At 43.9% G+C, this 27,585-nt stretch overlaps 1 protein-coding gene across 3 annotated transcripts; it reads right to left on the bottom strand.

The window, feature by feature from the left end:
• Positions 1–851: 851 nt before the first annotated feature.
• Positions 852–9,768, bottom strand: LOC127785336 (uncharacterized). Of its 3 annotated transcripts, none has more exons than XM_052312770.1 (11): positions 9,607–9,768; positions 9,336–9,518; positions 8,170–8,298; positions 6,767–6,906; positions 6,443–6,529; positions 6,181–6,309; positions 3,157–3,309; positions 2,717–2,818; positions 1,646–1,825; positions 1,473–1,552; positions 852–1,204 (listed from the first exon to the last, which is right to left on the bottom strand). In XM_052312770.1, exons 1-11 carry the CDS (start codon positions 9,689–9,691, stop codon positions 1,183–1,185), a joined length of 1,290 nt encoding a protein of 429 aa, XP_052168730.1. In that variant the 5' UTR covers positions 9,692–9,768; the 3' UTR covers positions 852–1,182. The 3 variants fall into 3 exon arrangements, with proteins under 3 accessions (XP_052168730.1, XP_052168731.1, XP_052168728.1); XM_052312771.1 differs by having other exon boundaries at positions 852–1,209; positions 1,473–1,521; XM_052312768.1 differs by having other exon boundaries at positions 852–1,209; positions 9,607–9,767.
• Between the last annotated feature and the right edge of the window lie 17,817 nt (positions 9,769–27,585).

The following is a 27,585-nucleotide window of genomic DNA, read 5'->3' as shown; positions in this document are numbered from 1 at the left end:
TAACAATGTCATGTGTTTCTGCCGAACACATTAACATCATGTTGTGAAAGATAGGTCCCACGATCAAACTACTAAATGAGCATATTAATGTGAAGTTCATGCTCATGGATCCACACTACATAGACTTATAACTTAATTTGAAGTAAGATTATGTTGCTAGCCGGTGCATATGAAAAGTAATGCCTTTAACAAAATCCTAGATATAGGGGCATAAGAATTAATTAACACCCAATAAAAGTAAGTTAATTCCTACCAAGGTATTATGATGACTATAGGTATTGTTGTCATAGAAGCATTATGTTGACTGCTATAACACATTACTTTGGTTTACTATTTTACTAAGATTGGACTGGTTAGGCTTAACCCATGCAGGAGCGACAACTCACGTACGCTAAACCATTCCCAAAACCCCAAGACTACCAATCCTAAGGCGTGCTTAAAGGGAACAAAGGGCGAATTTCCATCGCCAATGCAACACCACCGTGTTCCTGTCACTGCTGATCCCATCACCGGCAACCTACTACCACAACACCAACGCCGACAAATAACTACCGGCAACCTACTATCACAACACCGACGCCAACAAATAACTAAGGGCGACACTAATGGCTTCTCCAAACACCGGATAGCACACCACCAAATTCCACATAGTGATCATACATAGCCTAAAAGTTCATGATTTTAAAAATTAACTCCAGTAGTAGTTCTATCCATCCTCCTAATATCCTCTCTTGTAGGATTTCTAGAGCTGATCTTACTAGCCAAACACTATCAGGCAAACTCCATATCGCACAGGAGCTAGTTCCCACTGAAGTCAGAGTTAGGAGTTAGAATCAGTGAGTTAGAGCCCCTTATAAACAGGATTTGCATGTCCAATTTACAGCAAGGACGCCACAAATCCATCAGATGATGTGGGCATGTCACGCAGAGCTATTTAAGCAGGCAGGAAGAACAATGACTACCACCCCAACTAAGCTGCCACACTTACAAACTAAGCTACAAGTGGATAGGCGTAAAAAATATTAAAATGGGTAAATAACACTCCAGTTTCCGTGCCAACTTTAATTCACAAAAGCACAAGAGTTTTCGTGGCAAAAAGATGTACTGGAACTAGCAACAGAGCAGAAGCTCAACTTCTACTGACAATATAAGCCAAGTCACTGATTATTCTTAACGCACCGGTCATTCTTCACGGCCTGAAGCGCTGCCCTACAATAAAGAAAATGTTTTCAGGGTAAGCATTAGACAGCATAATTTATAGACAGCTTTTCCAGCTTTGTGCGGGCAATGTTTCATGGAGTATTAAGGAACTATCACTTCATAATAACAAGGCAAGCAACAAGCAGACGAAATACTAGCATTCCAAAAGGATGTAACATTTACTATTCATAGAAGCAGCAAATATTCCTTTACTCAACCCATCACAGTGAAGGGTAACGAGACTTGCCACAACGAAAATAAAGACCAGGTACCTTAGAGCATTCTCAATATCAACATTTGCTGGGTCCAGCTTCAAGCCATCTGAAAAGGCATCACAAGCATTACCATATTCCTATATGCACAGAGCAACAACTAATCAATTTTATGATCAAAAAAATTTGTGAGTAATATGTTCTTTAATAACTTAATTATTCCCTAAAAAAACCTTAAGAAGCATGAAAGCTGCTCCTTGCCGATAGCAGGCTTTTATCCAATGAGGCCGGAACATTCTGCACATATTAGCATCAGCAAGAGCTTGTTTTCCATTTTCCAAGCGCAACCAGCAGAGACTCCTATTTGCCAGCAGAGTTGCAGAATCATCAGGACTAGGTCCAAGTCCCAGTGCCTACATTACACCAGGTACACAGCTTTCAGCAATAACCAAAAAAACATCACACAAATGAAGCTCTGAAAGCCTTCCAAAAATCATTTTTAAAATCATCGCCAATATTAATACTAAAAAACAGTAGTACTGCCAGTAATTATGAACAGTGTCAGATAGATGACTTGTTTATCTTCTTCATCTCAAGTGTTTGCAGGTTTGCATAACTTCTTTCTGTTGCATGCATAATGTTATCGTATTTTTTGAAACACCGCATCGTGATGTATTTTCTAACGCAGGCTCAGGTTCACCCGGACACCAAAATTTTACTCAGTAAAGCTACAGTCATAAGAGAGCTATAATGTTTGCAATGAGTCAGGGGATGATGATACAGCCCATGACTACCAGCACTATACAAGCTGACCAGCATGTGGGTATATTTCTCTCTTAAACGACTCCACTTTCCAATTCAGGCTCACCCTTTTTTTTCCTACCCAGATATTTGTCCTGACAAAAACACATTTAGTTCATTCATGCAATATATCTTTTCAATATGACCAACAAATTAAAAAAAGTATATTCATTTTTTTAGAGATAATCTACATCTGTTCTTGTTTGTCAGACAAAAAAAAAAAACATCAGAATACCCCCATGCCTCAAATCCACCCAAGTTTCATCCAACAGACAGCGGAACAAATCCTACCAGATGCAAGGCACATGACATTGGCCAGAAAGAACCTTCAATTAATAGGTGTGATTTAAAGACAATTTACTTGGTACAAAGAAATCAACAAATTATCTTTATATACAATAACTTTTTGTAAATAGTCAACAGAGCTATAATATTGATACAAGTCATCTCCATACAAATTAACAATCCATTTCAAGACATAAAGATGTTCTGCAATGCCTTACACTTGTATAGAGTTGTGCCGCAAGTAAATAATCCTTTCTCTTGAAAGCCTCTTTACCTTCTACTTTCATTTGAGCTATTTTCTTTACACAAAGATCTTCAGGCTGAGAACAAACTTATTGTTAGAGCAGCAGTACATTTAATGCTGACATGAAGATGCATTCAGAAAACTACTTCGGCAGTTTCAGTATATATGGATGTTGCTTTAGATTACGCATGTTAAAACTTCAACAACTTTGGCCCCTAATATACAAGTAGCTGTTCTTGATCAAGGAAAACATTTTTTTTTGCAAAAAAAAAGGTGAAGTAAAAAAATGGCACCATCATATCTTCAAGTCCAAGTCCTTGTGAACATCAGGAGCAATTACAAAATAAATGATCGAGAGTAATAAAGTTGGAGAATAACATTATGGAAATACAAGGATGGAAAAAAAAAAGATACCAATGGCTTCGAACCAAAGTTTTTTGCATGGGCAAAGATTCCATCAATACTCCAATCTGGCACCGTTGAAATTGGTGAAGTCAAAGGAAATAACATCTCAACAATTTCCCTATGGACTTGGAGAGCAGCAACTTCAATTGGAAAAACACCAAACTGCAAGATGAAAAAAAAAGTTCTTTCATAATATATCATGACTAGTACAAATGCCAAATATAAAATTGCAAAGAATTTGAACCAAATTAGAAATATTTCAACCCAATGGTTGCAGTATCCCAGTACAACTATACAAGACAGGTAACGTCACACACGCACAGAAAGCATTAGGTTTCCTCGCAAAAAGAAAAGAAAAAGAAAAAAGAGAGAGCATAGGTTAAATCATCAGACACACACAGAAAGCAAGGACATGTTGGTATGATGAAAGACCACAATTATACATGGGAGGGCACAAAACTGTACTTGTGGAAGTAGGATTTAGCTTGTTTGATCAGGCTACGGACAATTTGGATCTATTTGTTGGCTCCAACACCAGGATCGACATTCACTCAAAGCAGCAAACAGACCAAATAGATGGACTCATTCGTTCGGTCCGGCGAAAAAAGTTGACTTTTTTCCTAGTCAAACTCGTAGGATCGACATTCATTCCTTTTCACTCCTAGGATCAACATTCACTCCTTTCCCTCATAGGATCGACATTCACTCCTTTTCATATTATAAGTCGCTTTGACTTTTTCCTAGCCAAACTTAAAAAAGTTACCAACTTTATAGGAAAATATAACAACATATCAAATACAAAATAAACATATTATCAAAAATATATTAAATGTTAGTTTTAACGAAACTAATTTGGTATTGTAGATGTTGCTAATTTTGTCCATAAACTAGTTCAAACTTGAAGTTTGGTTAGGAAAATTGTCAAAGCGACTTATAATATGAAATGGAGGGCATAGCTAGAAATTTCTATTTGGATTACCCATTGCCATCATAGCTTTCTACAGCTAACTCATCACCAATCTTTCTAGTACATGCATGTTCTAGTGATAGTTTGAAGCAATGCAATTAGCATACATGCCCTTCACCTTAGTCAAATCCAATTTGACTACTTTCTCAAGAAACATTAATTTTACGACACGGATAGTTTTTTTAATAAAAAAGTAGCAGGCCTTCCAGTTATATTAATAAAACAGGAGAAAACAATACAAAGAGAGAGACCAACCCCTGCAGGGAACACCGTGGTACCAACACCAGCTTGAAGGCATTTAAGGTACCAAACCAAGAAAAGAAAACAAAAACCTCAAAAACACAAAGCTACAAGCAGCCAGCCATGATGCATGCATTAAAATGGCGGGCTCATGCCAAACTTGATGCAAACATCCGAAGTTTCAAACACCAACAACTATGCCAGCACCGAAAACACCGACGGCAACCACCAGCAAGTCAAACCCAACCCAAGACAAGTGCACATGAGCAGAAGCACAATGCACCATAGAAAATTAGTAAAACGTTGGGAGCCATAGAGGTGGTGTCATTGTGAAAATGCCAAACATCAACAATACGACAGCCAAGAAGACAAGAAACACTACGCCACAATGCCTCCAAGCTAACCCACCATCTTGGGCACCACATGAAACCCATCACACAAGCATATTCTTGCACATGAAGCCTTGAAAGTTACACTCAAGGAAGCGCACAGTAGGAAGAAATAATAATATCATTACCATCTCTATACAATATACACAATGTAAAACATACCACACTGTACATTACACTTTATCAAGACAATGTGTTTCCTCCTGATGCAAAGTATCTATTTCTGGAATCACTGATACACTCGTTCACCACTTGGTTTCTTCAGTTCAGTTTTTCCACCACATAGAAAACTTAGTTTTCCAACTGTCGGTGTAAAAATTATGGCACACCCCTGAGACTTAGGAAACGTCAAATAGACCTACTTTGGGAAGGCTGCGGGAGACCTACTTAGACTCGACAAGGACTCCACTAAAACTACTGGTACCAAAAACACCTCTACAAGTCCTAGGAAACGAGACCTACGAGTATAAATACTCGGCCCCAGGAGGGGTGCAGACGAGGAAACCAATAGAACAACAATCAACTCAAGCCATGACGCCAACCAAGCCCTACCAAGATCAATCCCTTATTCTGCCAAGGAATAACCCTACAGAACAACAATCAACTTAAACCACGACGCCAACCAAGCCCCGCTAACATCAATCCATCGACCTGCCAAGAGCCACCGGAGTATAACAAATAAGCTTAGGATAGACACATACACCTCTTTTGTCCATATATCAATAAAGCAACAGTCTAGGGAGGCCTGAGGGCTCGAACCTTTATATAAATCATCTCTTGTCTGACTAGACCTCAGAAGGTAACACAGACAAATAGAACCTAGGTAAACAAGTTTTCTATTGTCAAGATTTTAATCGACAACACCAACATTGCCAACAAAAAAATCAGTTAGAAAAATAGAAGCCACACCGAATTTACCAAAATAATTTTGTTAGTCTTTTTCAGGAATTTATGCACCGAAATTCTCGGGGTGTTTCAATCTGGTAGTCTTTCTTTTTTAGGACAAATTACTGTATAGAACCACATGCACCAGACAAGGCACACATCAATTCATATCAACAGACCCCTACTACGAGAACCATAAGCCTTGGGAATTTAAATGGGATCCTTGAGGCATTTTGGCCGGGGATGCAGCAAACTCAAGTTGCTTCTCCTCAGGCCTTGAACCTCACCTCTTCATAACCTCAATGTCCTGAGGCACGGGGATGCGAAACATGAGGGATTGGGGCTGGTCTGGTGGAGTGGAATACTGGACGCCTAGTCTAATAACCTTGGTTTGGTGGGATGGAGGAACAGACTGGAGACTACTGAGGACCCAGTGAGTGCCGATAAGATTTTCAGTTGATTCCCGTCAGTATTTGGATTTTGCTAAGAAATGTCCAATCTCGCATTAATAGCTCATGGCAACTGAAAAATGAAGGAAATAGTATAACTCACTTGGTCCGGAATATTAGGATTAGCACCAGCATCTAATAGGCATTTCATGATGCCAGAAAAACCATAATTTGCTGCCATCATAACATAAGTAGCACCATTGGAGTCTCTAAAGTTCACATCAGCCCCAGCCTGTATAAATGAATTATTATTTGATCAGTTCAGTTTGTGTTTCAGATGCTATCCAGAGAAAATGTCCATGGAATGAAAATGGAGCTTCCAAATACAACTATAAGAATATCCGTATCAAGAAAGGGGCACTGACTTGGATGAGCAGTTTGACGCATTCCAATGATTTAGAAGATATAGCCATATTCAATGGGGTATCATCAAGATTGAAAACCTTATCAGGCTGTTGGAAGTAAAATGATGGAAATAAGGATCAATAGAGAACTATCAATCATATGCATGCTTGCAAAGAAATTAGACAGCATTTACATAAATTCTGAGCAAATAGGCATCTTTATTTCATTCAAACCAGTTATAATCAAGTGTTGATATAGATGGACCACATGTACCAAAGGCAAAAACATATAAGTTTTCTGTTATACACCTAAGAAAGGAACAAATAAAATGAAGAAAATATTACATTTGCATGATGGTCCAATAATATCTTCATGGTGCTACATTGACCATGAGCAGCAGCCGTATGCAATGGGGTCCCATAGAGAGAATCAAAAACAATACCAATTCCTCTTGACAGCAGCAATTCTACTATTTCACAGTGTCCTGGAAGAGAACATTTGTTAAATAAAAAAAAAAACTAAATTGCAACAAAATGTTTATAGTATCTGCAGAAGCATATGATGCAGGCCTAAGAAATGTCACATTTGATTCAAATCAATTCCCCTGTATTCAAGGAAAATATTCAAAATAGACTCAGGATCAGGGTTCAGTTTACCAACCATAAACCACTTGGTAACCAGTAAATAGGGATTACATTTTTAAAATGGCTGGTTGGTTATTTGAGTTCTTTGTAATTGTTATAGGCATGAGAGACATCCGTCATGTTAGGAGCACATATGTCTATACAACACTAGGAAAAAATATATCCCCACTGCCTGAAAAAAGGGGTTGGTGTTTGGTGCTCGCAGTCCCCTACCCTTTACCATAAAAGATGTTTTCTGGATTGTATAATGTGTGAGTTGATTTTTAAATCATTGGCAAAGGATTGAGTTATTGGCACATCAGTATGTGCCATTGGAGATCTGCATAACTTCATTAAGTTATGACACCAGATTGTAACATAACTTTATTGTACTTATTTCACTTCCCCATCTCTTTTAAGTTGTAATCTCGTCCGGTCTTGGGCTTTTGTCTCCGTAGTGCTACCTCTTTAGAAGTATATATAAACTAAGTTGGGTCATCTCGACCTTCCATTGAGTTCTCAGGACAAAAAAAGAAAGATAGCATTCTCCAGTTTCATTTGGCTGCTGCTCAACTAATTATGTCTTTAACGCTAGAATTGACAGCCTGCAGCATTTATTATGTTCAAATACTTGCTCAAATTTTGACTGAAACGGTGCAAATTCTGGAGCCTTGCTGAGGATTTTCAGTTTCGAAATGTTTTTTGCCGAGCACGCGCGCGCGCGCATGCGGGGGGGGGGGGGGGGGGGGGGTGTCGGTCTGAAATTCACGACATTATTAGAAAATTTCCTAGTGTTGACAAATTTTTGTGATTTACTAGAAAAAGTACCGAATTTTTTTGGCCGGAATTATTAGAAAATTTGACAAATTTTGAATGAATTTGAATAAATTGACCAAATTCACAAAAAAATTGCAAAATGCCGAAAATTTCAGGCAAGATATGTGCTTGCGGCTGGGGGGGGGGGGCGAAATTTCAGAAATAAATTGCAATCCCTGGTCCTGCTCAGGAAAACTAATAGAGTAGATAATAGAACAAATTAACCGATGGTTAATCTAAAGTGACAAAGTATTTACACATATATATCAAACATATTTTTCAAAACATGCGTAGTGTGAGAGAGATACCTTTCCCGGCAGCCGCATGAAGAGGTGATCCTGATTTACCAACAATCATTGGATCAGCACCATGATCAAGCAGATATCTTGTAGATGCAGTTCTCCCAAAAAACGCAGAAAGGAATAGTGGAGTTTCACCTGATAAGAAAAGGTAGTGAATATTAAGAGCTTAGGGAACTCATATGGTCATATACCATTCTTGCCTTCAACAATGCAAACTACAAAGGCTCCTGCTCCACAAGGTAAAATATATCTGCAGTTATTGCTGTTAAAACAACAAAAATGTGGATTTATCTTCAGTGATCCTAATGTAATACCACTGATTTGAAAAGAACTAAAGTGTCCAACTAGTAATGCAGAAATTTTGTGCAATAAAATACGGGAAAAAAAACATTTATATGCCAATGACATTGGCCATAATTAATGATATTGCACCCCGTTTGGCACCCATGAATTTGCTCTAGAATCATGGAATTGGAATTCAATTCCTATGACATGGGAGTTTCGAGGACAGCAAGAATCAGATTGGAAATTCCAGTTCAATTCTTAGTCAGAATATAATAATAGAAACCGTCGCCGCTGCCCAAGAGTCAGTTCCTTTGGTAATTGTTTGGTGGGACCTTTCTTTCTTGATAAAATCATTCTGCTAAATTAAATATCGTCTCGTCTTTAATAGTATAAAAGCACAGTGGATTGGTGTGTGATCTCATATTAAAATATGGATTTGATGCACATAGAAAATGAACATGACCCCTTTTTGAAAAAGCACAACCCGATAGAATGCATTGGTATTATTGTTTGGAATCAAATTCAAATTCCATTAGGATATATATAAATTTGGGTCCAGCTCTAGATATAAACACAATGGGGGAGGCACTGCTATAGTTGATATAGTAATAATCATTTGATATTCCGCAGCAATTCAAGCTAGAACCTGAAGTATAAATTTAAAATGCATACATTGCATTGCACAGCATCAAAAGTTGCACAAGCGTGCAAATAACACCACAAGCTCATATAGTCCGTAACCAGCATGAAACCAACTGTCGCAGGTGAGGAATATTAAACTATATGGACACGCATATCGATCTCTTCCGTTTCCCCGGGTAGGAGCATCCAGGATAAGTGAACGATTCGTACATTAGAGCGAATGGAAGGGGATCAGAGATCAGAACCTCTGTCGTTGGTTTGGTTGACGTCGAGGCGGAGGTCCTCGACGAGGTACGTGAGGACGTCCATCCTCCCCTCGGTGGCCGCCAGGTGCAGCGCGCGGCTCCCGCTGCCGCCGTCCGCCACGGCCGCCAGGACGTCCGCCTCGCCGCGGCCGCGCCCCGTCGTGACCAGCCCGCGCGCCATCTCTACGCCCAGCGATAAGAAGGGGGAAGAAAATAGGAATTAATGGGGGGAAACCCTAGGAGGGAGAGAGAGGGTTGGGTGGGTACTGACTCCTGAGGAGGCGAAGGTTGCCGTCGAAGGCGGCCTGGAGGAGCATCTTCTCCCACCGCTGCTTCCCCATCCCCTTCTCCTCCATGGCGATCGATCGAGCGGGCGGCGCGGAGAAGGCGAAACGTCCAGACTCCAGACTCCATACCGAAGTGAAGTAGTAGTAGCAGCCTGCAGCCTGCAAGTAGAGAAGACGAGCGGCCTGGGCGGGGGCGATCGCGTTGATTCTGTTGCGACGGAGATGACGCCGCTGACCCCGGGCCCATCCTTCCACGTCAATCGGTGCTTTCTTTTCCTTCCTTCACCCAAAATACTAGAGCAAGTTTAATAGTATAGCCAACTGCTAGCTCTAATTCATCTATAGCCAATCTAGTAGCTCATTCATACAATAGTTGTATACTACACTATTAATATCTGGTCCCACCTATCATACACACAGTGTCTTAAAGTCCGTGCTACAGCTTGCTACAAATCTATAGCCCGTTGCTCTTCTCTCACCTCATTTATCTCCTTAAAATATATTTGCAGCTGGCTTATAGCATGCTATTGTACCTGCTCTTAGCTGTAAGCACATGTGAAATAGAGAAGAGAAGAGAAGAGAGAGAAGGAAAGCTGCAGCACGGACTCCAATATATTGTGTGTGTATGATAGATGGGACCAAATATTAATGGTGTAATATATGTTTATAGGTAACTCGTTATGGTTACGGAGAAGGTATATCTCCTATCCTATGACTTATAGAATATACGAATATGATATACCTTTGCGTACACAGGTTGCTTCCGTATACACTAAGGTAATTCAACAAATATTATGGAAAATATCCTTACGAGTCGGGAGACTAACAAAGTCCCACTCGGAGGAGGTAAGGTGTCTTCTATATCGTACGGGGTCCGATATTTTCAAGTTCTACATGGAAATGATTCACGGTGTAAAAGGGACACCTCGGGAGGGGTTTCGGGTATCGAATTTCACCACCAACACATCTACCATAGCCTACAAAGCCGGAGCACGTGAAGCCAAGTCACCAGAAAATCTCGTCGAATCCATCGACTATGATCTCGTCGGTACAGCCGAATTTGCCTACTCCTATTGTATTCTGTGGTTTTCCATATTAATCCCATATAAACTGGACTAGCTATTAGCTGATAAGGGGCTTGAACTAGTATAATCCTTGTATTTTTTCTTGCTTGACGTCGTATCGTGTAGATCCTCGTACCAACGTACCCCAGTACCCTACTTATCTGGTCTATGGGTATCACCCATTGACATAACTATTGTATGAATAAGCTATTAGATTGGCTATAGATAAATTGAAGCCAATAGTTGGCTATACTATTAAACTCGCTCTTAGCTGTCCAAAATTATTACTCCATGCTATAAAGTGTTTAATCACATATTAAATAGCAATATTTTGGGATGAATGCAGTAGGAAGAAATAGAATATATAGCCACGGTAAGTTTTGTTCTATACTTGAACTTTTAAATTATTCAAACAAGACCTTAAACATGATATCATGTTTGTACATATGTAGTCCTTCCATGTATCATAGGGAAAAAAACAAGAGGAAAAAAGAAATTAAAAAAAACCAAGTGATTTTGCATATTAAATTTTTTCAACTATGTACATGGCATTTATTTAGCATATTAGTTACATATTTAGTGTTGGTAGCTAATTTAACTTCGTATCGGCATATTTTGCTTTTTCGAATCATCGTTGCACCTATATTTCTGTATCTATACTTCTATACTAATATAAAAAGGAGGAGTTGTCCCCCTCCAATCCTACAGGTGAAATCATCCGGATTAATCTGCACCGTCCATCCGCGCCGAATACTTCGCTCCTCCTCCTCCAGCCGCGAAGACATCGCTCCACACGTGAAGACTTCGCTTCTCCTCCTCGCTCGCTCCTCCTCCTCCCCGCATGTTCTGCCGCCGTGCCGCCGCATCCTCGCTAGAGATCCTCCCCGCGTGGACTGCCGCCGCCAGAGCTGCTGATTCTTCCCTGCCGCCGGAGCCGGTGCGTCTTCCCCGCGTGGACTGCTGTCGCATCCCTGCCGCCGGAGCCGCTGCTTCTTCCCCGCCGCGGCCGGTTCCGACCTCGGCCCCATCCGCCACGGCCGGAGCTGACTTTCCGCCGCCACCGGCGCCGACGTCCTCCTCATCCGCTGCTGTGCCAATCCCTTCGTCGATCCCCTCCATCCCCATCATCTCTTGCCGCTCACCTCCTTCTACTCTACCACACAACCCGTTGCTCTCTCTATTGTCGCTTGTTCCTCTCTCCCCTTGGTTAACACTGAGGAGTACTAACTAATTTTGTTTTGGATGTTATAGATTTTATACCAGAAGTCCAAAACAACATCCATCGGTATGGAGACGAGTTGTTTCAGGTTGTTGAATTGCTTGCCAATCCCCCTTCGATTTTCTGTATGAAATATACTCAGATCTTGTGTCGGTTCCTCATGTCGATTCCTGTGTGATTTTCTGTTGCGGAGTATAGCTTCATCAAGCCAAATTTAATGTTTTCTAATTTCTCCTGTTTTATTATTCTTACGTGATATTACTTGTAGCAGCTAAAATCAAGATGATGTGACTTGGGTAGGTTTTCAGTTGTGTTTGTATGCAACTAAAAGTTGCCAGGCTACACTACTAGGTAAGCTGGCGTGATTTATGTTTTTTTTTTTTTGCAGTGTCATCCTTTTGAGAAGTGCTTCTATGCTCCTTGAAAAAAACCTGCACGGGAATTAAAGCACATCAATGGTTCGGATTAAAAGGTGATTACTAGGGTAAACCGTCATTAGCAAGGGGCAATTTCGACCAGGAAGTGAAAGCCCACATCCAGCCCAGGCCGATCGATCCATCGATCTGGGAGGTCGACACGGCAACAGGGCTAGATGGTGAAGATCACCAGATCGGCCGGGCATGTGTGAGGAATGGGAGGGCGACGAGCTGTGAGGGCTATTGTCGACTTGTCGTTGTTGCGCTCGGCGTTGAGACAGATTATACAGTATGACGAGATATAGGACCAGTTCTCGAAGGGCAATGTGGTGTGGAAGCGGCAGAGCAGATGGAGAATGGCCGCATCCTCTACGGCGGCGGCCGTCCATGATGACTCAAACTCCTGCATGGTAGAATACCCGCTTCTTGTACCTAGTGAAACCTAGAAAGAAATCCCAACGATTCTCCTGTTTTTTGATTCAGTGATTTTCGTCCTTTACAAAAGCTAATCCTTTTGGCCGCTTGACATAGATGATGCAGATCTTATCTGAATATCATTCCAGGTGCGTCGCGAGGGAATTGCCGTCGCGAATCGATCGATGAGAGACGGCTGGGTATGGGGTGGGTATGGATATGAACTTTTGCTTCCGGGACGAAATTGCCCCTCGCTGATGAGGTTTACCCTGTTAATCACTTTTTAATCCAGACCATTGATGTGCTTTAATTTTTGTGAAGGTTTTTTTATTGAGGAGCATAGAAGCACTTCTCTTGTATGAATCATATCTTAATTTGGTAACATTAAAATTCTTTCCGAGTTATCTCTTAATTTCATACCATTAAAAATAATGACTTTTCAAGAATCAAGTTCGCTGCCATGATACACCGAATATAGCCATGTGAGGGAGCTCTTGCCATCATATTTTCATGTGCCATTTGATGACCGTAAATTTGGTTTTCCAAGATGTGCAGCAGGTAACACTGTCGATGCGGCTGCCTTTGGTGGTGTTCTCTGTTCAACCTGAACTACAGGAGTAATCGGTCTGCTAACACAGACCTGGTCTCAAGGTGCCATGCAACTCGCTGATTCCACAAGCTTATGACTGAGTAGCAGGTAAACATTTTGTCCATCCATTATCTGCAAATCCACCTGTGCAACTCTTTGCTTCCCAAATTTGATTGCATGTGTTGCATATTTTTACTGATGCAGAATCGAATGGTTTTAATGTTGTATGTGCAGACACTGTGGCAACAAATCTATCCCAAGTTTCCTGCGGTTTTATTTCATTTGCACTCTGATTTAAATGAATTACATATGCAGATGTCAATCTGATTTACCTTTGTACATGATTCAAGATTCAACTACAGCAATTGAAAATGTTCTTCCCTATAGATCAGAAAGAATGAATTTTTAATGGTGAGGTATAACAGAGATTCTAGATTATGCATAATTTTCTTACCACAAAACTGAAATGATGTTTGATATAATTCATAAATTATTCTAAAAATTTGTTTTGTAGATCGGTAAAATTCACTCGGAATCCTGAGTGGTAGAATGACATCATTGGTCTTATCTGAAGCAAAGTATTCAATTCCCTCTTAATTTGCTATAGGAAGCCGTTTGATACTTTGTTTATGTTGGTCTATTGGCTCATTTGGAAGGGAACGTACTGCAAGAATCTTTGATCAGAAGAGAAGCACAGCAGCCCAACTATTTGCTGACATCAAGGATGGAATCTCCATTTGGAAGGAAGCTGGTATGTTTTAAAACATCAGTGAGTTGTACCGTGTTTTAGTTTGGAGCAAGTTTGTTCCATGGCCCTGTTAGGCTTCGACAACACGTTCTGTTGATATAATTTATACGGAATTGCTAAGCATCTGTCGACAGAAAATGCATACCCAAATCTTGCAAATTTTGAATCACCGGATGTGCTTCGCAATTCGTGCTCCATGTGCTTCTTCTACAACTCCGGTGACCTCCTCTTCTTCTCCGGCGCCGGCGAATTAGGGTCCCGGAGTGGGGTGGGGTGGAGGTGGGAGGGGAAGAAGGGGGAGGTGGCCGGGCTTAGAGGGATGGCTATGAGAGGTGGCAGCCCGGCAGTGAGCGGCGGATTTTAAATTTAAAAATAAACCATCTCGATACTTATTTCTAAACCTGAACCTTCTTGCCCACTCCGCCTCGCCTCGCTTGCAATAGTCACACCATCCGCACTTGCTCGTGGAAAAAATGTTCATATTCAAAAATAAGTTTTGGGAAGGTTTATTTTTAAAACTAAAAATGAAAAGGTTCAAAAAAATTAAAAAATATATATCTGTGATTGGTCATATATTACATTTTTATCTGTTGGACTTCATATTTCTAACGAGCACGGGCCCTTTCAGTATGATTAGATCAATTCCCTGTTATACTACCTTGGAGTTGTATGCTTGTGTCATGCTCAAACAGCTCGACTATTCAGCCCATCCAATTTTCAAATGATCTTAACGACTGATTGTCGCAGGGTAGAGACATACAAAGAACAAACAATAATTTTGTTTTTAAAATAGCTCAAAAGAATATTTAGTGAAATTTTACCAGGGTGAATATGTTGGGATCATGAGTTCCAATCACAAATTCCCTCGCCGCACCAAGTGTGCCCCTTTTCAATCACCGGTTCTTAAAAATATGTTTGTGTGTTTTGGGTGACATTACAGGAAAATGCAATAATATTTTAGTGTTTTTATATGTCGAAAACGTGCATTGCACGTGCACGATTACTAGTCTTAGTATAATCTAAACATAGCAAGCTAAGGAACCTAAACAAGTGCTATTAGCTTTAAATAGGTGAGTTTATGCCACTATGCTGCTAATTATGCTCGTTCTTGCTATAAACAAGGCTGCAAAATGTTTTTTTCATGAAAAAATCCATTTGCTATTTTTATATGTCAAGGATTGACGTGTTCCTTTTGTTCATGTTTAGAAATGGAATTCTGAACATTGCGTGCTCATATAAGCAATGGAAGGGCTGCATGTGCTCAGAAAAAAAAATTGGGAGGGAACCTCTTCTTTTTATAGAGCTAATGCTCATTAATTAAACACCTAGAACTCAACATGCAAGCATAATATTTAGAGAGAATCCCTTATATGCCACTAGAATTTGACCAGTTCCCTTATATACCACTCAAAATTAGTTTCTTCCTTATATGCCACTAGTTTTTCCACCCTTTTATGCCACTCCCACCACTATAGTGTTTGTTGACTGTTAGTCAAAGGTTAGTTTTTTTTTTCATAAATGACCAATATGCCCTCTCAACTAAAAAACGTGTAAACTTCAAAAAAATCATAACTAATTTATTTTAAATCCTTTTTGAGTGAACAAAACTTTATCAGAACCAGCGAAAAATGCTCTTTATATTAAAAATATTGTTGGAAAACTGCATGTTTCATGCTTATATTGAAAATTTATTTGTGATGGTGATGGCTAAAATTGCATGTGATGTAGAAAAAAATCAATTTTCATATGTTGTATCCAGTAGCTATATTAATCTTTTTACAATGAAGTTAATGGTCAACTGACGGTGGACTGACGGCAATAGCATAAAAGGGAGGAGAAACTTGAACCGGTGGCATAAAAGGGAGAAGCCAATTTAAAGTGGCATATAAGGGAGCCGGTTAATTTAGAGTGGCATATAAGAGATTCTCTCTAATATTTATTAGCACTCCTAAAACCTACAAGCGTGTCGCATCAACCCATTAATCACATAAAGTTCAACATGCAAATATATAGTAATTGTCTACAATTTATTTCATTCTAAAACTGAACACATACATGCTAAATCATCATTCTCAAATCATTTTCATAATATTTCAATCCAAATCATTTCTTTGTTTTTCCAATATCTAATATATATCCCGCAACAGAGTGTGGGGCGATGAGAGTGCACTGTAATAACCAGTACTCTAGAACCGCTTCAATCTATTATCAGAAAAACAAATTATCAACATCTAGCTAGGACACCAAACTAGTTCCATTAAATTTAACATTAAATATATTTTGATATAATGTTGTTTGTATTGAAAATATTATTATATTTTGGTCAAACCTAAAGAAGTCTGACTAAGAAAAAATCAAACGACTTATAATATGATGGAGGGAGTAGGTCCCTAAACTCTTAAAATGCAGATTGAAGTTCTAGAATTTGTCGAAGTATGTTATTTCGATCCCAAATTGCCACAGTCCCTCTGATATCCTACGTGGGACTAACGTAACATGCCACACGAAGATAAACATGGCATCATGGCTCACTGACAAATAGGGATCCACTTAAAAATTTTCCTTTTTCTTTATTTGTTATTTTTATTCTCTTTTTTTTTTTTCCATTTCTTCTCCTTCTCACTACAGTTGTAGGCCACCGCGGAATGCGGCACTCATCTCGACAACCTCAAGTCATCGCCAACAAGGGAAGGGGGTGACGGTGGCCTAGATGTGGCTAGCCGCATGGCTGAGGAGATGTGGGAAGGGGGAGGGCCTCAGCGATGGCGGCCCAGGCGTATCTAGCCCGTGAGGGAGGAGATGCGGGAAATGGGAGGGCCTCAAAGAAGGTGGCTCAGGTGAAGCAAGCTAGCATGGTAGAGAAGATGGGGAAATAGCGCAGCAAGGGGAAGGTGAGGGGTCATCAACCTCAAGCTTCTGACTCCTCTTTATTGTTGCTGCCTTCTGTACGGCGGGGTTCATCTGGCATAGCCTCACCAAGCTTGAGTTGGTGGGCATGGACCGGGCACAAGCCCCTCGATTTGGTCTTGGTCCATTGTTCCAAGCCCGATGTCGACACCTTCTACTCAGATCCAACAACGTGCGGCAGTGAGCTCCCTTTCAGCCTCTCCATGTGAGCAGGCAAGTTCTAGCTTTGCTTTCATCTCTCCGTGCCGCTGACATCGCCCCTAGTTGCCTCTGGTCAAGCTCACCTTGGCAGCTGCCCTCGAGCTCTCACAGTCTCATCGTAGTTTGTACATCTGAATGAAGAAGAAGAAAACGGAAAGGAAAAGAAGTAAAATATTTTTTTTATGAATAGGCCTCACTTATCAGTCAGTGTAGAATTGCTGAATATGCCATGTCATGATGTCAACGTCTATATGGAATGCCACATAGGATCCCGGAGTGACCGTGGCAATTTAATACCGGAATGACACAATTTGACAAGTTTTCTAGATCTAGGTGTACATTTTGAGAGATTAGGGATCTACACGACACACCCATATAAGTTGAAGGACTGTCCATGTACTTCTACTCTTTTGGTTTGAGTAGAAGATGATTATGTGCTGCCAATGACGTGAGGAGAAGAGGTCGGTTAGATAACTCTCCTTAGAGCATGTCCAGTAGTGCCCCTACCCCGTACTTATTGGGATTACTAGCAAAAAAACCAACTCCAATCTATACTTTCTATATAGTTGGTACCCACTAATAATTATTAGAAGCTAAAGCTCAACATGCAAGCATGCCACATCATCACCCACTAGCAATTACTATTCTAGCCTATTTAAAATCCCATGCAAGCATGCCACATCTTCACTCACTAGCAATTACTATTCTAGCCTTTTTTTAAAAAAAATATATTCTAGTCTATTTTAAATCCCATGTAAACATGATACATCATCAACAAGAATGTGTCAAATCATCTTTCTCACATTATTTTCTCAACATTTCAACAATATTTAACATATACTCATCCATGAATCCCGCAGCAAAGCGCGGGGTATCACCTAGTATTTTTCTCATTTTACTGCCAAAAGTTTGGAGTTCCCATCCCTTTAGTTTTCGCTTTGTGAGGAACGTACAAGCGGGCCTTCCTGATCCGCTTCCAATTGCGTGCTCTTGCCGCTCAAGTCTTGTACCCGACAATCATGCAGGAGGAAGAGGAATAAACTGATTTTTATGGTTAGTTTCACATGAGGCCAACGTTTTCTATTTTAGGGAGTCAATTTTTGGCAACCTCTTGGAGGGATATTTTTTTTCACGCATCAAATTATGTTTAGAATTTGAAAAAAACCAAAATTTTAGGGATGAGATTTAGCCAATCTCTTGGTGTTGCTCTTAGGTCCATTTTGAAATAGAGGACTGGCAAAGGAAGGATACAATTGCGAAAGGGCCTATAGTCTGCTAGTTACAAGAGCCTCAGTACCATCATAGGTCCTGGGTTCGACTGGTGACGTCGTGTCACGCCTAGAAATTAACGAACCAGAATTTCTAAGCTGAATGTGCATTAAATCCCTGTCTAGGACCAGCCAGGGTACACAAACGACAATTGTTGACATACAGATCCACGTCTTACAAAAATATAAAAGATTACAAATGCAGCGGAAAAGACAAAAGCGAGCTAAGCCTGAAGACTTGACTCCTGCAATGAGGCGACTCTATTCCACAGGCATCCTTGACGGCAGTGACGAAACTAACTTCTTCGAGACATCTCCAACTGAGAAGAACTTCAACTCTGGGGTGGGGGAAAAGAGAGCAAGACTGAGTACTACCCACTGTACTCAGCAAGTCATACCGGAAGAGAATGTATGATGCAGGGTATAACCAAAGGAGGCTAGAGGTTCATTTGCATAAAGCTAGCATTTAAAAGCAGTAGTTGAAAGCAGTAAAACAGTTGTAGCAATTAATCAATATTAACCAATCACTGTCCAACGCTACACCACATTGCAACAGGCCCAACCAATCACCTGAACTATACCAGTTCATTAAGCTAAACTAGGGGTGAGACTAATCACGGTGAATCTGGTCGATCGCCCATAACCGCGGGCACGATTATTCGAATAGTTTTACTCTGATCAGAGGTTTACAACTGTACCCACAAGACACAGCTCCACGACACGTTACCGTGCGCCGACATGCCACCACGACATACCGGAAAGAGGCCGTGACAGGACCCTTCGCATAACCTCCTCTAACCGATCGCACCACACCTTAGGGTTCGCCCCCGTCCCCAGTAGGCAACGGGCAGCCCCCCTTTCATGCCGCGGTGAATCCGGAAGCCGATCAACCGGACACCTCGGCCGACCCAACTCCATCACGCCCACCCTCGCCTGGGTACGTTGGCTAGAGGAAAGCTACACTACAAGCCCAGTCGTTGCCCACGCTGGCTTGTGGTAAGTACGATAAGTTCTTCCAGGGCATCCCGCGAACCGATCCTTAATTGCCATGGGCACGACTAGTGTAACGCCCCGATTTTCGTTCGGGATTAAAAATCATTAAATAATGCATTTCCTAGAAATTAAATAAAAAGTTAAGCAATTTATCCAAGTGAATTATTGGGAGAATTAAAATTTTTCCCTTTAAAAATCATTGGCCGGGAATATTTCGCAATATTCTTTTTGCCCTAAAATACTCTCCGGATTTTTTTCGTGAATTTTCGGAGCTCAAGAAATAATTTTAAAGTCACAAAGTTCATTTAATCAATTAAAATAAAAAGAAAACAAATAAAATTTCCCCTCTTTGTCTTTGGGCCGTTTTCGGCCCAAGATCTTTTCCCCCTCCTCGGCCCGCTCGGCTCTCTCTCTCCCTCAAGTCTACATTTCCTCCCTAGCCCGTTTTCCTCTCCCCCTCTCTTCGACAGGTGGGACTCGTGGAGCCCCACCTGTCATCTCCTACCTCCAGCTCCATCCCCAACCGCCGCCATGGCCGCCAAATCCTCCCACGTCGCCGCCTCTCCCGCGCGACTGCCTCTCCCGTGCGTGCATGGACGCGGTCGTCGCCCACGTCCGCGCCGTTTCCCCCCACTCCCCCCGCAAAATCCGGCCACGTCGCCGCCTCCCGCATCTCTCTCTCCTCCCACGTCGCCGGCCAGTTTCTACCTCTCTCGGGCTCGATCCCGCCTCCCCTCCCCTATAAAGAGCATCCCCAGGGATTCCTCTCCCGTTTCCCCCTCCTCCCCGAGCCCGCGGCACCTATTCCCGCTCTCCCCACGCGCGCCCCAGCTCCGCAGCCGCCGGCGTGCTCCAGCCGCGCCGCGCCGCCGCTCCCGTCCACCCCGCACTACGCCGTCGTCCTCCCCGGCACCGCAGCCACCGTGCGAACCCCGTCCACCGCCCCTCTTCCCCGATCCACTACCGAAACACTACCGCCACGCGCACCACCTCTCTCCGTCGCCGCTGCCTACTCCAGCCGCACCTCGCCGCCGCCCTAGCCGTCGGCACCCCACGCGACAACCTTCACTGGCTTCCCCATCTCGAGGGCAAGCTCGGCAACCACTCCGTTTCCTCAAACCATCGCCGAAACTCCTCTTTCACCGTGCACCCGAGGCCACCGCCATGTTTGCGCCTCCGGCCGCCGCTCGGCGCCGTTTCTGACCGCCTCACGCCACCCCACCGCCACCACCGCGTTCGCCGCTCCATGCCGCTCCCCGGCAACCGCTCCGCCGCTCCCAATCGTCGCCGGGCTCATCTCCCCGCGCCTCCCGGGTGAGTCCCGCCACCAATTCCTCATGTTTGGTCGGCGTCCCTCGCCATGCGCGACGCCTCTCCCTCCCCTAACTGCCCCGCCTCCTTTCCCAGGTCCCTCCGGCCGCCGTCCGCTGCTCTATGCCCGCGGGACGCCGTCGGAGTGCCGCCGCGTCCTCACCCGAGATGCCCGCCGCCGGCCGCCTCCTTCCGCCGTGCCGCTCGGTGAGCCCCAACTACTTTCCCTTTTTCCCTGCGTCGGCCGCTTCCCATGCCCGCCGCTACGCCGCGTCTTGTCGCCGGCGGCCGTCCGGCCGTGCACCGCCGTCGGCGTTCGGGTCCATGCCGTTGCCGCACGCTGGCCGTGGCCTGTTGCTCACCATGGACCACTGTGGTCTTGGTCCACGGTGTAGCCAGTCACCGTGGTGGTCCGTGTCCACCGTGGGTTGCCTCCTTGACCCGCTGACGCGTTGGGCCCGCCTGTCGGCGCCGGCGCCCCTTGCTGACGTCAGCATCTCTCCATTTCCTTTGTAAAAATAAATAATAATTGCGCAATAAATCGAGTTTAATTCTAGAAATTCATTTAAATGGCTCAAAACTTCTAAAATTCATACCTAATTCATTCGAACTCCGAATTGAGCCATTCAACTTGCAAAATTCATCTAAAATTGAGCTCTACATGTTTGTTTAGTTTTTATGTACTGTTTTCTTGGTTTTTATTAGATTTTTTCCTCGTTTTGCGTGCTAGCGTGTAGAATCCGTCGTTTCAGAAGTCCGCGGTCGCGAGGAAAAGAGTTCGGAAGATCAAAGTGAAGAAGCAAGGCAAGTCACGCATTCCCCTTGAGCATGTTGATCCCAATTTACAAATGTTTTACTGTTTGCAAATAAATATGCATGTTTTGCTAATTACATGGGGTCAGGGTTTTACCTATCTGCTCGCTTGTGCCATGTTTACTTGATATCTGTCCTTTGTCAAGTTTGGGTAATAGATCGACTAGCTCATGTTACTTATGTGACCTAGCTAGAACTATATGCTTAGCTATGCTTAATTATCACTAGCTCGGTTGATGGGATAATTACAGTATTAGACCTTTTAGTATTAGAATGAGCTGCGTGCTCGAGACATCTGGCCATGCTTCATGGTCGTAATTATCCAACTAAAATGCGACTGAAGGGTGGGCTGTGGGTGCATGGTTTTGCTAGTCGCACCCATGGCAATTAAGGACCGGTTCACGGGAAACCCTGGAAGAATTTCTCGTACTTACCACAAGCCAGCGTGGGCAACGGCTGGGCTTGTAGTGTAGCTTTCCTCTAGCCGACGCATCCAGGCAAGGGTGGGCGTGATGGAGTGGGGCGGGCCCTGCGACGGCCTCTGTCGCTTCCGGATTCACCTAGGCACGAGAGGGGACTACCCGCTGCCTTGCGAGGAGTGGGGGTGAAACCTGAGGTGTGGTGTGCTTGGCTAGAGAGGGTTATGCGAAGGGTCCTGTCACAGCCTCTTTCCGGTATGTCGTAGTGGCATGTCGGCGCACGGAAACGTGTCGTGGGGCTGTGTCTTGTGGGTACAGTTGTACACCTCTGATCAGAGTAAAATTATTCGAATAGCCGTGCCCGCGGTTATGGGCGGTCAACCAGATTCACCGTGATTAGTCACACCTTAATAAATCGACCCAATGCACTGTAGTTCAGGTGGGTTGGTTGGGCCTGTTCAACGTGGTGTAGCGTTGATCAGTGGAGATTTAATATTACCTTAATTACTTAACAGTTTTAGTCTTTTGCTCAATAAAATGTTTTACAACTGCCTTTATGCAAATAGCCACAAACCGTCCTTGTGTCCCCTTGCACGTCTGCATCGTTGGTGTGGCTTGCTGAGTACGGTGGTTGTACTCAGCCTTGCTATTATTTTCCCCCTTTTCAGAAGTGTAGTGCTTCTGAGCTGAAGACGAAGTTAGAAGACCAAGGCTCAGACCCCAGTTGAGTTTTGCCTGTGGAGTGGAGCTAAAGCCCCGCTAGGATCGCCTTTTTCCGCTGCTGCTGCTTTTGTTTCGGTGTGAGGACTAAGTGCCTCTTCTGTAAGTATTTTACGCTTTATTTACGTTTGGAACTGTATATTACTTGTCGTTTTGTGTACCCTGGCTGGTCCTGAACAGGGATTTAATACACAAAATAGTCTGGAAATTTGGGCTACATTTCTGGGCGTGACAACTAGCAGAACCATGCACCCATAGCCCACCATGTAGTGTATTTTAATTAACTAACACCATTGCGGTGGCACTAATCCAAAGCTATGCCAATAATCAAAGTCTATGCATTAATGTGATTCCCCTTTTGTGTACTAGTTGAACTAAGCATGGCTAAGCATTTCCTAAGCCAACATCTAATCATTTGGATACCCAAGTTATCAATAATATAAGGTAAACAATATATGGCTGAGTAGTTGGGCCCATCCCACATGATATTGTAAAATGATGCAACATTTAATAGAAATGCGGGACATTTGTAAATTGGGTACAATATGATCAATCGTAGTGCATGACTTGCCTTGCTCTTGCACTGATGAGACCACATCAACGTCTTTGAGAAACCGCGGATCGACGAAGCGGCCGAAATCTACGCGACAAACAAAGCACACAAGGAAAACATGCTATAAGACTACTGAAACAGGAAACAAAACCATTTTTAATGGATTCTATGCATTTTTATGAATTTACTGAGACTTGAATGGACTTAAATGGAGCTTGGATGGATTAGATATGAATTTTAGAAGATTATTTGTGTTTTTACTAATAAAGAAAAGACCTTAATAGATTTATTGCGCAATAAATAACCCCGGATGACATCAGCAAGGGGGGGCGGCGCCGACAAGCGGGCCCCGCATGTCAGCGGCACAAGAGGAGGAGGAGGTGGCCTGGTGGGTGGGTCCCAGCAGACGGTGGCTCAAAGGGGAGGAGGAAGGCGACCTGGCTTGGCTCGGCTTCAAGGCGGCCGGCCGGTTATGGCAAGGGCGGCTGCGCGCGCGCGTCGTCTGCGACGACAATCAGCGGTGAGAGGCGGCGGCGGGCGGCGCGAAGGGTGGTGACGCACGGCGTAGCCCGGCGCTAGGAGGGAGAGGAAGGGAAAAAAAGAGGGGGAGGGAGGCCTCACCGGAGATTCGACCGGCATGGGTGAAGACGACAGCGGACGGCGGCGGCAAGCGGTGGACGGCGGGGTGCACGGGGTGGACGAGGCGGCTCTCGACGTCGCGAGGCCGACGACGATGACGGAGTGGCTCGACGATGACCCTAGCGGCGGCTAGCGGCGGATGGAGGCAACAATGGGCGGCGGCGCGTGGCTTGGCGTGGGAACAGCGGTGCGACGGCGGTAGGGGCAACCGAGCGGCGGCCGGGATAGCTCCCACGACGGCGAAGCTAGCAGCGGCGACGGCGTGGCGCAGCGGCGGCGGCGCGCGGCCGGAGGCGGCGGCAAGCGGCGGCGCTAGTGGCGAGCGGCGAGACGGAGGTAGGAGGCACGAGAGAGCGCGGCGAGTGGGGAAAAAGAGAGAGGGGGCTCGGGGGAATGTTTTATAGGCGAAGGGGGAGGCGGACGAGGCCGGGAAGGTGGCCGATTTGGCCGGCAACGTGGGAGGTGGAGAGAGAGAGGGGGGAGGATTCGAAATGAATCCCACCTCCAAGCGGGTGTGTGCGCGTGCGGGAGAGTGGGCGGGCGACGTGGACGCGGAGCACAGGCGGAGTGGGGCATGGGAGGAGCGGGGGAAGCGGCGGCGTGGGCGGCGGTTTGCATAGGGCACGGCGGCTGGAGGTTAGGGGTGAACCCGACAGGTGGGCCCCACCTGTCGGCGCCCAGGGGGAGAGGGGGAGGAAGGTAGGACTTCGGGGGAGGGGAGAAGTATTGGGCCGGCCCGGTAAGGAGGGAGGCGTGGGAGGCGAGTTGGGCTGGCGGCCCAAAAGAGAAAAAGAAGGAAAAGAAAAGGAGGAAAAAGAAAAAGGATTTTCCTGGGATTATTTATTGTGGTTTAAAGTTTTTAATTGGTTAAAATTATTTATTGAGCTCTGAAAATTCCACTAAAAATCCTGTTAGCATATTTTGACATGTAGAATCCAAGAAAAATTCCACATGCCGATTCCGATTATTATTTACATTTATTAATTTAGGGATTCATCTCTAGGTTAAATTAAATCATTTCTTTGGACGATTTATTTTATGAATTTAAAGCAAGGTTGGGGAACTTCAGGGCGTGACACGTCGTCAATCTCCAGATTGATTTGCTGGCCCAATCTTCGAAGATGCTCATAAGGGTAGGGTTTGCGTGCGTGTATTCATAGGGGTGAGTGTGTGTGCGTGTTGTGAGTGTATGCGTTGTACCGTGTAATTTAAAAAAAGAAGAAGGAAGGATTCAATTTCCTATAGGTCCTTTTCAATTCACAGGGGGAAGATCTGTTTTTTTATAGGATTGTATTCCTATGGTCAAACCTCTTGGACAGATATATAGAAAAATAAGCACGGCGTTACGCCTTAGTTATATTGTTTATATAGTGTAATTAAATGGCTTCTCTTTCCATATCTATTTTCACACATCTAGTACTACGTTAATTTCTATGTTTTTTTTCTAGAGTGAGTACACAAGTGCTTCTTAAACTTTGTTCAGTTATGTCATCTGTGTGCTTAAACACTTAAAATATATTTTTACATCCCAAACTTTTTTTTTCCTACAGCTCCAAACAGACTCCAACCCGATTCATACATTGACAAGGCATGCCACCGTGGTGCATATGTGTAGTGGGACCCACGTATCAGTCATTGGGAAAAAATAAAATTAAAAACATATTATCTCCTTTTTTTTTTAATTTTATCTTTTTCTATATGACTGACATGTCATTCCCACTTGCAGGTCGGCCCCAATTGTGACATTGTCACGTTAGCCTTTAGAGTGGATTGGATTCCGTTTGGACCTATATAATAACCAAGATAAATTTGGGATCCGTAAATACATTTCAAGAGTATAGAGAGGTAGATGACACAACCACATAAGTTTAGTAACCGCCAGTAGACTTTACTTTTTTTTTCTATTCATATGTTTTTCTTATCTGCATTTTAAAGCGCCTTAGGCTGAGTTCGTTAGGAACAAATCTACTGGCGCACGGGAAACGGAGTGGTCTATTAGCGCGTGATTAATTAATTATTAGCTATTTTTTCTAAAAAATGGATCAATATGATTTTTAAAGCAACTTTTGTATAGAAACTTTTTGCAACAAAATATTCTGTTTAATAGTTTGAAAAACATGCGCGCGGAATAAAAGAGAGATGAGTTGGGAAAACAGAGTGCTGAACACTCCCTTATAATCGTGAGAAACTGCGCGTGTAAACTGCCAATATTAAAAAATATAATATATATCTTATTTAAAAAAACTGTTTGAGTTTAGATTATTGTGCAAATTGGTGTGTTTTGCAAGAGCAAGTTCCCAACACTCCCCTTTCGTTTTTCACGTGCACACTTTTCAAACTGCTAAACTGTATATTTTTTTTAAAAAAAGTTTCTATACAAAAGTTGTTAAAAAAACATATCGATCTATTTTTGAAAAAAAATAGCTAATACTTAATTGATCACGCGTTAATAAACCGCTCCGTTTTCCATGTATGGGATGGTTCCCAACACCAACCTCCAACTTAACCATCGTTAAAAAGGGAGAAATTGAGTGTTAACCTTGGTTAACCATCATCTATCCAGTATCCACGACCTGACTATCGCTGCCTTCCCCACCAACTCCGCAGTCTCTACAAAACCCACTCCGCATCGTTCGTCTTCTTCTCTTCCGCCGCTACGTCTCCTCCAGTCAAGGGCTAATGCCTAGGGCCTAGGCTTCTACTAGTAGCGAGTAGCACACTGCCTGCCACTACCGCTCTCTCGCCTTCTCCACCCCCGAGCGATCCCGATCGATCCTCTCTCTCCATGGAGGAGGAGAAGGGGATGATGGGGAAGCAAGAGAAGGAGAAGATGCTCCTCCAGGCCGCCTACGATGGCAACCTCTGCCTCCTCAGGCCTCGTTCGGTTCGAGTGTAAAAGGCCGGGATCCCCGGCCCCTTCGGGGAAGCCCACCACGCGGGGAAAAAACCCCTGTGCTGACAAAAATCGCATTCGGTTCGGTCCGGGAAGGTGGGAATCCCGGCCCATGACCCCCCAAACCCTAGGGATACTGATCCACCACCCAGACCGGTGGAAATCCACCACGCTCCACCCGAGAGGCGCAAGCGCCGTCTCTCCCCATCGCGCGTCGGTGCCTCTCGCGCCGCTCTCCTCGTCCCGTCGCGCGCCGGCGCCTCCCACCGCATCCACCGGCGACGGCGCCTCCCACCGCATCCTCCTGCGCCGCTGCCTTCCACCGCATCCGCCCGCGTCGCCGCCTCCTCTCGGCTCTCGCTGTAGACACCGCCGCCACCTCACATCGGATCTGCTGGAGCAGTCACTTGTAGACGCATCCGCGGCCACCACTGACTTCCCCGGCGCCGCCTTCCTTCCTCCCAGTGCAGACATCAGGTGAGTCCCTTACTCCTCTCCCTGTCGCTGCTCGTGTGGATGAAGAAGCTTATGTTTTGCTGCCATCCCTCCATGCAAGATCCATTGGCAATTACTTCTCTGTTCAGTCACCTCTGTCCGGACACCGGGTCTTTCCCAACAAGAACCTCCTCGAGGAGCATCTTCTGCTACATCAGCTAGGTATGTCAAACACCATCCTTCTTCTGAACTCCATCGACGATTCAAGATGGCACATGCATGCTTGTCAATTATCAGCATTACAGACAACTAGTAGGGTGCCCGTGCGTTGCTACGGGGAATTTTGTTGATCACGGGGGAT

This window comes from Oryza glaberrima, chromosome 9 (assembly GCF_000147395.1).
Source record: "Oryza glaberrima chromosome 9, OglaRS2, whole genome shotgun sequence".
In the NCBI taxonomy this organism is placed as follows: Eukaryota; Viridiplantae; Streptophyta; class Magnoliopsida; order Poales; family Poaceae; genus Oryza; species Oryza glaberrima.
This window is presented reverse-complemented; position numbering and strand designations above follow the sequence as displayed.

What these genes read in the sequence shown, in the direction of transcription:
- LOC127785336 (XM_052312768.1), bottom strand. Translation starts at nt 9,691, where the DNA reads ATGGAGGAGAAGGGGATGGGGAAGCAGCGGTGGGAGAAGATGCTCCTC. An exon ending in CAACCTTCGCCTCCTCAGGA is followed by an intron (nt 9,519 to 9,606) that starts GTCAGTACCCAC and finishes CGCTGGGCGTAG; the next exon opens with AGATGGCGCGCGGGCTGGTC. An exon ending in CAGCTTTCATGCTTCTTAAG is followed by an intron (nt 1,553 to 1,645) that starts GTTTTTTTAGGG and finishes CTGTGCATATAG; the next exon opens with GAATATGGTAATGCTTGTGA.